The 11638-nt window shown below is 47.7% G+C and overlaps 1 protein-coding gene across 1 annotated transcript in view; it reads left to right on the top strand.

Annotated features, from left to right (window-relative positions):
- Positions 1-472: 472 nt before the first annotated feature.
- The window catches only part of LOC133109409 (rootletin-like), a 28661-nt gene continuing 17495 nt past the window's right edge, over positions 473-11638 (top strand). Inside the window, exons 1-17 of the mRNA XM_061218732.1 lie at positions 473-717; positions 1569-1695; positions 1904-2049; positions 3960-4151; positions 4579-4662; positions 4990-5087; positions 5486-5651; positions 5811-5917; positions 6468-6695; positions 7124-7214; positions 7498-7584; positions 7676-7894; positions 8371-8570; positions 9084-9266; positions 9754-9898; positions 10214-10360; positions 11017-11247. Coding sequence (XP_061074716.1) covers positions 664-717; positions 1569-1695; positions 1904-2049; positions 3960-4151; positions 4579-4662; positions 4990-5087; positions 5486-5651; positions 5811-5917; positions 6468-6695; positions 7124-7214; positions 7498-7584; positions 7676-7894; positions 8371-8570; positions 9084-9266; positions 9754-9898; positions 10214-10360; positions 11017-11247 — 2505 coding nt within the window. The 5' untranslated portion in view covers positions 473-663. The remainder of the gene's footprint in view (positions 718-1568; positions 1696-1903; positions 2050-3959; positions 4152-4578; positions 4663-4989; positions 5088-5485; positions 5652-5810; positions 5918-6467; positions 6696-7123; positions 7215-7497; positions 7585-7675; positions 7895-8370; positions 8571-9083; positions 9267-9753; positions 9899-10213; positions 10361-11016; positions 11248-11638) is intronic.

Below are 11638 nucleotides of genomic sequence, written 5' to 3'. Positions count from 1 at the left end.
CATGTTTAGCCTGATCCGTAGTCCGCATTGTCATGTTTGTGCGGATCAGTGTTCTACCAATCTTATTGCCATTAAGGGAACAGTGATCACTTTCACTTTATGTTTTCAGAATTAATTCATAAACGCCAGTCATGTCTCATTAGTTTCTTAACATAATTTTAATTGGCCGTGTATGTAATTGTATAATTTGCATTTAATTGGCTCATGTTTTTTTACTTTCTGTCTGTTGCAAAATAAATTGCAGAGGGGAGTAGTTGGGGATGGGTGCACAAGCAGTGTGCGGGACAGAGCGAGAGTGGAGAGAGGGGAGGGGGGGGATTTAAAGTCTCTAATCCCTTGTCCTCAATCCTTCCCTTTCATTCCGAGAGAAGGAAGGGAATCGGACCTTCAGCCACCTGTGGCTCGTGCGTAATAAACCTTTAGTTGATCAAAAACGCAAACTTTCTCTTAGCAAGATAATCGCGCGTCGTTTCCGATGTGCTACAGATTGCAGACTTGACTGCTTTTGTTATTTTATCAGATCTAGCTAAACAACTAGGGATCTTTGCACAGTTAAGCTATTTCAAGGACGTGGAACGACACGGCAACATTAACTTCTGCAAGTCGACCAAAAGGTTGGCGAACAGCTCCAAAAGTAGCTTCAGGTTTAAAACTCTGTTCTCAATGAGCGACTCGGAGAATCCTAACGCGGAATCAAAACTGGAGTCTGTGATACAGGTGATACATTTCGCATTGTAATTAATATGCGAATTAAAATATAGGCTATGCATTTTAAAACTTTTTCCTGCAGTACATTTTCCTTTGTATTACGTATGCATGTCTAGAAAGCTAAAATGTGAATGTATGAATATTGTCATTACGTGTGTATTCAAAATGTAGCTGTGTACAAATGTATAAACATGTCATCATAATCATTCCCCGATGATCCGGTTCTGCTTTACGACTTGTGTGATGTTTTTTATCTCTTATGTCTTCTATTTTTGTGTCTCTGTGTTTGTTTACCTCTGTGTGGGATTCACCATGGGTGCCAACACTGTGGATACATCCCTGGGTGACTGGGTACAAATCACTGCTGCGTTCTGTTATCAGCTCTGGCTGATCCAAGTCACTGCTGAGGCACCGTCTGTTCCTTCCACACGGACCTCAGTGTCTTATACACACCCACATTAATGTAATGGGTGAAACTGCATGACAGTGTTAAAAAAAAGGAACATAGTTGTTATCAAACATCCATGGTGAATCCAGCACTCTTAAAGAGAGGTAGGGACACAGATTTCTGGCTCTCATATTAACAAGTTATGCTTGAGCAGTATTGTCCACATCTGTCTGGAAATAAATCCTTGTTGAAAAAGGTATTGGCTTTTATTTCTGTAAGCATGAAAAAAATATGCATGGATGTTATGCTGCATTTGAATCAATACAAGCATAAAAATTGCATCAATAAATTGTAGCTTCCCTGTTGGTCTGATATTAGGTGTGTTTCTAAAATAGCTTCTCCGTGCCCTCCTCCTGCCTCTCTCCTTGTTATCCTTGCCGTCTGTCACTCTGTCCATCTGTGCCTCTCCTAGAGGTTGGAGGAGAGCGTGCTGTCGGAGGAGAAGCATCTGACGGTGAGGAGTCCCACCTGTAGCGGCCCGCCGACCTGCCTGCCGGCGCGCATCAGAGAGATCGTCACCAAGAACCTGAGTGACAGCAGTGAGCAGCTCCGCTTCATCACCAAACTCACAGAGCCCTGTCCTTCAGCTCACCACTTAAGCACTGTGGAATTCAGCAGATTCAGACCTTATTAAGCTGTAATCGCACTAAACTATAAACACGCGTGCACACACGTGCACACACACCTCATCCCTCTCTCTCTCTCTCTCTCTCTCTCTCTCTCTCTCTCTCTCTCTCTCTCTCCCAGCCACAGGCACCATGTCCTCTCTGCTGTCGCTCCAGGAGGAGAACAGGGTCCTTCAGGGAGAGCTGGCGAGGCTGGAGGACCTGCTGGCGCACAGCCGTGCGGACCGCGACGAGCTGGCCATCAAGTACAGCGCCATCAGTGAGAGGGTGAGAGGGACAGGCTGGGGGGGGTGCATTGTTTCTGGAAATGTTTACAATTATTAAACGGCTATTACATATTCCAGTATTACAATGTTTGTATGCTAGCAAAAAATATGTAGCTTATGGGCCATTTTGTAAGGACTTTATATAACGTGTGTATGTGTAGGGATGTAATGTTTGGATAGAAGACTAAGGAGGCTGGAATTGAAAATGGTTGTTTTGGTTATAATAGAGAAAGGAATGAAAGGAATAGCAGTGCACATTTCCCCCACATCTTCCTTTCCCTTTTACGGGGGGGGGGGGGAGTTTGGGTGGTCTCCTTGACGACAGGGACAAGAATGAAGTGAAGTGGCAGGTTGCTATGGCAGTTGTCACCCCTGGTGATGGTAAACAAGAGGTTGAATGGAGCGCTGAGGTTGTGGAAGGGACGTTTTATGGAAAATGGGAGTCTATGGATTAGTGGAAAGAAAAACAGAGCCTTAACCTTGGTTATTTATATGGTTATACAGCTAATAATTCATTAATATATATTTTATTATGGATCATTTTCCTACAGTACTATTTCTATGCCTAAACAGTAAAATCATTTTTACATGTTATTTAGGTGACGCCTTTATCCATTGAAAGAGGTGCTTTTCATGTGTACATCTTTACATAGAACTGAAAAACATTACCAACATACTTAGGTGTTAAGTTTAGTTTTATTTGTGCTGTGAAAATGCAAATACTTAATTTCATGACATCGTCACCTGACGGAGAATGTGAATGGTTGACAGGCATTTCAGAGGGCAACCTGCCTGTGGTCCTTCTGCTGTTACCATAGAAGCAAGTTTGTGTATCAGGGAAGTGTGGCAGTCACCATAGAGATGGCTTGGATCCCTCCTGGAGGGCTGCACATTTCAGTCATTCAAGGAAATGAATGCACCTTTGTAAAACCCCTTTAATTAAAGGTTTTGGTTTGAAATTAGTTCAAATTGTGCTTGACTTGGAAGCATATCAAATGATGGGCAAATTAATAAGATATAATTAAATAATATATATAATATATTTTATCTTAGCATTGATAGTGGACGTCTGAATTGTGTTGTCAGTTCTGTGCAGGGCCATTTGAAGTGATCAGTGTCGCAGAGATCCCACTTGACACCTGCATTCGCAGTAGTTGCACACACTCAGCTGACTCATACAGGATTCTGCTGAACAGACTTTGCAGCAGCATACCCAATGTTATAGGATAGTGTTCCGCCAGAACCATTTTGACTTTTGTGAATCCTGATAAATGTGTCACAATATTCCAAAAGCATTAAGCAGTTATTAGCAGTTAAGAACAATTTGGCTTTAGACTAAATTTATCAGTCAGTAAATATAAATATTTGGATCTAAATTGTAAAAAAAAAAAATTATCAACCCATTGCTTGGTATGTGCAGAAAACTGGTTGGAGAAGTAAGTGGTCACCACATTGTTCACTGTGGTAACCATGCCATGGTAATGGAATGGTTGGCTTTTGGGAATGACGTATTCCCACAATCAGTGTGGTCCCACTTGAGGGAGCCACATTGAAAAGGCCCCAAAGTGTTTGTCTTGTCTTGTTATATGTTGGTTGGTTGTTGTTTGGAAGTACAGTACATATTCCCACAATCAGTTTCATCCCACTCCAGGGAGGCACAGGGGAAAGGCTTTTGAAAAGTGTTTGTCTCATCTCGTTATTTATTTGTTGTGTGGATATATTTCCACAATCACAGTGTTTATTATTTTATTTCTGTATTCTTTTATCTTCAATGTCTAGTCTTTGTTGTTATTTGTAATTGGCTGAATGCAAAGCACTTTGAGCTACATTTTATGCATGAAAGGTGCTATATAAATGAAGCTTATTATTATTATTATGATAGGCATTCTCATGTGTGTGATGTCTGCGCAGTTGGAGCAGGCTCTGCGCTTGGAGACGGGGGAGATGGAGAACGATTCTCCAGAATCGCGCAGCCTTGCGCAGCAGAACGTGGATCTGCGCAGACGCCTGGATGAGGAGCAGGCGGCCTACAAGCGCAAGCTCACCGCCTACCAGGAGGGGCAGCAGAGACAGGCACAACTCGTCCAGAAGCTGCAGTCCAAGGTACTTTCACAGGGGTGTGCTGTCTCTAAAGCAGCAGTCATCAAATCTGGACCTCAAATCCAAATCCAAATGTGGCATTCCAAACTGGAATTGAAGAAAAATTGGGCATGAAATTACTTTTAAAAACAGTTTTTAAGTCTTTTTCAGTTTTACACAGACATCCTCCGATTGGCACAGTCATTTCTGACTGTTTTCATGTTGGACGGATTTGAACACACACAGATATGTAGGAATAGATTAACCCTGAATAAGGATAACACCTTTGTCTCTAGTTAATAATAAATATGGAGGGCACACAACTCATGAATGCCAATCTCAATGGTCTGTATTTTTGGTCACAATACATGGAACCAACACACACTGAAGTAACACTGTCAATTTTCTGTCTCTTCCTCTTCTCCTTTTTGTCTTTCGCGATCACACACAGGTGTTACAGTACAAGAAGAAGTGTGGGGATTTGGAGCAGTCTCTCATGGACACGTCCTCTGAGCTGGAGCAGCACAAACTGAGTGTAAGTACAACCCCACAGCAACGTCCTCTTACAGCATAACTCCACTGTACCGCCGCCTGTAGACCTACACTGTCCCACAGACCTGATGAAAATATTTTAATTCAAACACTTTAATTCTTAGATTTCCTCAATATGTGTTTCAGGAGTTAAATTGTACCCATTTGAGTGTCTATAAAAGCTGCTTATGAGAGTAGCAGTAGGTACTGAGCATCATCAACTGTTCTGACAAAACATATTCAACTACCTGCTGCTCTGTGGCATAATTTATCTGCGCCATTTATGACCTGCATTTGAGTGACCTGCTGATGGACAGGAGTCTCTCTGTAGGGCAGGTGTGATATGTCTGGCAGTAGTCTCCAGCATGAGGAGGAATCCAGCAGCGACCTGGAGAATGCGCTCATCCGATTGGAGGAGGAGCAGCAGCGGTGAGCGAAAAAACTTCCTGTAACTACCATATATGATCTGACTGCAGGATTGAGCTTTTGGTCACATTCACGGTTTTACCTTTCTGCAAATTCAAGCAAGTATATCCATTGGGAGCCAAGATGGTTACAGGGTCTGAATACTTTTCCAACTAGTTTATTACATGAACTGCGACCTGTTCATCCCATTTGAATTCCTGTGATAGATTTCTTATTACGTTTCTTCCCATTGGCAAGTTCTTTCTCACAAGTGTTCTTGATATTTGGGGGTCAGGGCCTGGTGTTTGCCCTCTTTTTGCCCTTCTCTTACTCTGTAAAGTGTCTTTGTGACAGTTTCCTATAAAAAATAAAATGGAAATGGAATTGAATGTTGTTTTGAATCTGCTTCTCTCGGGGTCCAGGAGCAGCAGCCTGTCTGCGGTAAACGCAATGCTGCGGGAACAGCTGGAGCAGGCGGGGCTAGCCAACCAGGCGCTCAGCCAGGACATACGCAGGCTCACTGCCGATTGGACGAAAGCCAGAGAGGAACTGGAGCAGAGGGAATCTGATTGGAGGAGAGAGGAAGAGGTGTGGCCTGATATGAGGATTTACATTGCTCTTGGGGCTAAACATGACTTGCAAAACAGATTCAGATTCCAATGTTTTTTTGATTGGCGTAACTGTATACACTGGAATGTATTTGCAACAGTATCATAACACAATGTGCCCCCCCCCCCCCCCCCCCAGTCTTTCAACAGTTATTTCAGCAGTGAACACAGCCGGCTGCTGACTCTTTGGCGACAAGTGGTTGGTTTCAGAAGACATGTCTGTGAACTTAAGAGTGCCACCGAGAGGCAAGTGTTAGGAACTTCATTGTCTCAGCACCATTCTGACTCTTGTTCCGTATAACATTTGACCCCCTGCTCCTTGTTACCCTCTCTGCCTTCTACCCATCTGAATAAAACAAATAAAAACACGGAAGACTTTCTGTCTTTGAAAGCAAAAAAGTATACAAACAATTGTTTTGTAAGAAACTTAAAATCTTATTCTTTCTCTCAGGTAGAAAATAATTATTAAATGTTTTAAGTTACTGTTTAATAAGTGAAATATTCTCTCCCCATTGGCAGATCAGTCATACTGTCTCCCATCATTGGCAATATTTTAGTCTTCTTTTAGCAAAGAAAGTAATAGAAATAAGATTTTAAGTTTAAGTATAAGATGAAAGTGCTTGTTGAGACTGACTTAATTTTTTTTGCAGTGTAGATCTCCATATATCAGGATTACTGATTCTCTTTATCATCAGTAACGATAGCCTTTTAGCTAGTGTGTGGATACTCAGAGGTAGAGGGTCTGAATGTTAACTAGCATCTCATCAGCTTGTCTCCCTTGCTCGTCCCTCCTCAGGGACCTGTCTGACATGCGTAATGAGATGGCGCGGGTGTCCCACTCGGCGCAGTCCTCGTGCGCGGGCGCGGCTGTGGGTCTGCGCAGTCGGGAGGGGGGCGCGGCCCTGGCGCTGGAGCGGGAGTCTGCGCAGCGTGTGCAGCTGGAGCAGCAGCTGAGGGAGCGCGTCGGGGAGATGATGAAGCTCCAGGCCAAATACGACACCGAGAGAGCCGAGCTCACCGCCAGGTCAGCACCCCCCTGTGACAGGATACATGTAGCATCGCTGCGTAGCATCGCTACAGGAAGTAGCCTGCACTCTCCTGTGACAGGACACGTAGCATCACTGTGTAGCATCGCTACAGGAAGTAGCCTGCACGCTCCTGTGACAGGATACATGATCACAAGTATAGCACGACTACAGGAAGTAGCCTGCACTCCCTTGTAACAAGATACATGTAGCCTGGGGTGTCATAAGGTGGGGGAGTTCAGATGATTCCAAGGGCACTAACTGACAGGGGTCCTTAAATCATAGGATTTCCTGGGGTGGTGGGACATTTTCATGGGACCCAAAATCCCTGGTGGCACCCCTGCATGTAGCAGCACTCAAGGAAGCAGCATCTTCGCCTGTGATTCTGCCCATTACTTCAGCAGCTGTGTGTCCCTGTGTGTCCCAGGCTGACAGACGCGGTGCGGGAGTCAGAGAGGCTGAAGGCCCAGAGCGAGGAGAAGGAGAGGCTTACAGCATCTCTCTCCCAGAAACTGGAGGTGAGGAAATCAGATTAGCCTCTTTAGCCTCTTTGCTCCTGCCCTGAATTGAGGGCCCTTGGCCTTTATAGTTCTGTTATATTATTACAATGAGCAAATATCAGTTATGACTTAAAATGAGGTAATGTCAGCCCTTCTTTCAGGAAAATTCAATGAGAAAAAATACAGAGAAGGTGCCTAGTCCATGGAAATGAGCATGAAGTAATGAAGTAATGAGGACAGCCATCGTCTCAGTTATTATTTGTCAATATCGCTGAGTGTTGTAATTTGTCATCACCCACAGGAGCAGACTGGTGATGGTGAGACAGAACTACAGTGTCTCAGAGCACACAGCGAGACCCTTCTACACACCCTGAGGGAAATCGCCCAGGTTACGTACCCGCTCAAAATGATTGTTTTAGCAAGTGTCTCTCTCTGTTAGACTGTTGTGCAGATGACTAACGCCTCCCCTCCAATCACAGGCCGTGCTGGCGGAGGGCGACTCCGGCCTTGCTGCCCTGACAGAGGGTGAGCAGGAGGGTGTGGGGGCGTCTCTGCTGCCCCTGCTCCAGACCTCCTCCGCCCGGTCCGGTTCTCCACGCCGCTCCTCCTCCCCACGCCGCTCCCTGGCCCTCCCTCTCCCGGACTCCAGCCTGTCCGCCCTGCGAGCGGTGGTCAGCAGCAGGCAGCTGCAGCTCCAGGTAAACCTCCCCCTGCCTCCTCTGTGCCTCCTCTGTGCCTCCTCAGAGCCGGGCTGTGCCCCTCAGAGCCGTCAGTGGAGCGGAGTTCAGCGCAGTGCTGATGGTTTCAGCCAGGTCGGACAGAGAGGTTGTTCTAAGACTCCCTGAACTAGCAGTGTAACTTTAAATTCCTCACAAACGCTGATGTCCTCCTGTACTCTTCATTACTCTGGATAAGAGATTTTGTCAAATGCAATGTAATGGACCTGACTGTATATGGTGATATTAACACAGGTAAGAAGGCAGCATTCATAATCACTGCAATGACCATTCTCTCCTGAGGATTCTGTGATAAAATTGTAATTCCTGCTATCAGTACCAGTAGGCAGTGATTGATCCTGCTGTTTCCATGGTTACCAAGGCTTATTTGGATCTGCTAAGCAGATAAATAATATCACGTAATGCTGAAATAACAGGTTTCGCCCCCATTCCTGCAGGAAATGCGCGGGCGTCTGCTGTCTGCGCAGTCGTCCGTGCAGCAGCTGCGCAGGCAGCTGGGAGAGACGGAGGCCGGCAGACGGGAGGCAGAGCTGCGCAGTCAGGAGCTGCAGGGCGAGAAGGAGGATGCGCAGAGAGAACGAGAGATCGCCCTGAGGGAGAGAGACCGTCTGAGACAGGACAGGGACTCCCTGGCTGGGTGAGACAGGAACGGACTGTGACCAAAGTGTGCCCAGTGTGTCCGGCAGCCATTTTACTGTGTGTCATTGTGGACAGACATCACTGTCTGCTTAGAGCTGTGAGACCTCTTTATTACATGCAGCATGGAGAGATCTCTACACTTAGGTGTGCAAAACATCTCTGGGGGCAGGAGGGCAAAGACAAACTCTTTATAGTACTTCTGTTTATATGAAAAAATCCCCCAGACAGTGTTTCAGACAGTTAAAAAATTGCGATTAGTGCATCCAGATAAACCACAGAAGTTTCACTCATAGGTAAAAATGCAATTTCTACACATAATACTAGTCATATATGCCAAAGGTCACCCAAAGTTCATCTAAATGGCAGTTTTTCTTTTTATTCTTTCTTGTTTCCTGAAGTTACAGTAAGTTGTGTACTAAACCTCCACAGTATTTTAATTGCCATATCACGTTCTCTCCCCCTCCCTCCCTGTCTCCTCTCCCTCTCTCCTTCTCCTCCGTCCCTCTCCTAGAGAGAAGATGGCCCTGGAGAAGGCGGCGCAGGCTGCGCAGTCCAGAGCGCAGATGCTGCAGCTGGACTGTGAGAAGCTGCAGCTGGCGGTGGCCGGAGCGCAGAGGGAGAGAGACCACGAGAGGGAGGAGAGGGAGGGAGCCATGCAGGAGAGGGACCGCGCCAAGGCTGAGACCGAGCGAGTGTAAGTGCCAGGGAGGGAGAGGGAGGGAGGGGGGAGAGGGAGGGAGGGAGGGGGGAGAGGGGAGGTGCAGGGGGAGAGGGAGGGAGGGGGAGAGGGGAGGTGCAGGGGGAGAGGGGAGGTGCAGGGGGAGAGGGGAGGTGCAAGGGGAGAGGGGAGGCACTACACAGTCACGCGGCTGCCAAACAATCCATCATTTAAATGGTAAAAATGTGTTACAAAATCCGTCATTCATCTGCTGATAACGGGTACCCTGTACACCCCACAGTGAGTATAGGTCTTCATAAAATCACCCTCTGTGTGGTAATAATTTAGGATTTTAATGAGATCCAGACCCACTATCGGGTGTACCCATTTTCAGCATATGAATGGTGAACACGTTTTTATCATTTTGATGGATTTTTGGACAATCGGGGTGGCGTAGTGGGACGAGGGGAGAGTGAAGCTCTTTAAAGAATGAGACGTTACAGCCCCCTCTCTTGGCCCTCAGTCAGAAGCACTGGGATCAGAGCGAGAGCCGGGCCTCCTCTCAGCGCAGTCAGCTGTCTGCAGTGAGGGAGACTCACCAGCAGGAGGCAGTGGAGAGACAGGTGCTGGAGGGAGAGAAGGCACAGCTGGCTGAGGCTCTGGCCAGGGTGAGGCACTTCACTTCATCTGTCTGTCCGTCTGTCCGTCCGTCCGTCTGTCTGTCTGAGGATGACAGCTTCCTTTGCCATCTTCCTGCTTCTGTTTGTTAATTCCTCATTGCCTTTCTTTTGTTTATAAAGAGAAATAAATGTATCTTGAAGCGTCGCCTTTTTCTTCTCAGTTTTGTCATAAGCTCAAAACTTCTCTTTCCGCCCCCCATGTGCCCAACTTCCTTCCTCTTTCTTGTCCTCTGTGGTGTACAATGTAAAATGGCCGCCGCTGTAATGAGTGATTTCCCTCCTCCCCTGCTCTCTCCCCTGCAGGCCGAGGGCAGTAACAGTGAGCTCTCGCTCCTGCTGAACAGGCAGCGCTCGGAGGAGGCCGCCCTCAGGGACTCTCTGGCCAAGATGAGCAGCCTGAACGAGAGCCTGGCCCAGGACAAGTCCGACCTGCACGGCATCATCATCCAGGTGGGAACAGAGAACCTGCAGGGAGGCTCCTGCTATGTGTCGAATGCCCACGACCACATTTTACACATTCTACACCGGCCACCTTCCCCATTGGCACTATTTGTCTCCCTTTCATTTTGTATTTAACTTCTCTCTCTCTCAATGTTTCTCACTTGTTCTCTGTCGTTCTTGCTCTCACTTCCTCTCTCCCCCTCTCCCTCTCTCTCCCCTCTCTCTCCCCCTCTCCTCCCTCTCCCCCACTCCCTCTCTCCTCCCCTCTCCCCCTCCCCCTCCCCCACTCCCCTCTCTCCCCCTCTCTCCTCCCTCTCCCTTTCTCCCTCCCTCTCTCCTCCCTTTCTCCCCTCTCTCCCTCCCTCTCTCCTCCCTCTCTCCCCCTCTCCCTCTCTCCCCTCTCTCCCTTCCACTCTCCTCCCTCTCCCCCTCCCCCTCCCCCTCCCCTCTCCCCTCTCCCCTCTCTCCCCTCTCTCCTCCCCTCTCCCCCTCTCCCTCTCTCTCCCCTCTCTCCCTCCCTCACTCCTCCCTCTCCCCCTCTCCCTCTCTCTCCCCTCTCCCTCCCTCCTCCCTCTCCCTCCCCCCTCTCCCTCTCTCCCTCTCCCTCCCTCCCTCTCCCTCTCCCTCTCCCTCTCCCTCTCCCCCTCTCCGCCTCTCTCCCTCAGCTGGAGGAGGAGAAAGCGTTGCTCCTGGCCCAGAAGAGGGAGGCAGAGCAGGAGAAGCAGACAGGGAGGGAGGAGCTGGTGCGGCTGGAGCAGGAGAGGCTGGAGCTCAGCTCCGCCCGCCTGGCTCTCCACCAATCGCTTCAGGAGGCGGAGCTTGGGAGGGTGAGCATGGAGGCGGAGCTCCAGAATCTCAGTGCGGAAAGAGCCAAGCTGCAGGACAAGGTCACACAGGTAGAGCCCCGCCCTCTCCGTGCCATTCTGTGACCTCTACGGTCCCCTGTGCTGTGTGTCTGTATGGACATTATTATACTGTACCCCATAGGTGACCTTCTGAGGAGAAAATAAGTCGGTATTCCAGTCGGTGTCCATTGCTTCCTCTTACTAGTAGTACAGTGCTCCCCTAGACACCCTCGGTAAAAAAAACATATTTAAACGTGGAAATCCAAACTCTGTTTTTTGCACCAAATGCATGGATTGCATAACTGAGTACACAAATTGCAAAACCAAGAGTATGGATTTGTACGTTGAAAATAAAAAACAGGGGTGCCAAGGGAGGCTCCATACAATGACTGTTACATCAGCATTCGAATCTTAACCCATTTGTGATGGTTTAAAACTGCAT

The sequence above is a fragment of the Conger conger genome, chromosome 14 (assembly GCF_963514075.1).
Source record: "Conger conger chromosome 14, fConCon1.1, whole genome shotgun sequence".
In the NCBI taxonomy this organism is placed as follows: Eukaryota; Metazoa; Chordata; class Actinopteri; order Anguilliformes; family Congridae; genus Conger; species Conger conger.
The sequence above is the reverse complement of the archived record's forward strand: the minus strand, read 5'-3'. Positions and strand labels throughout refer to the sequence as shown.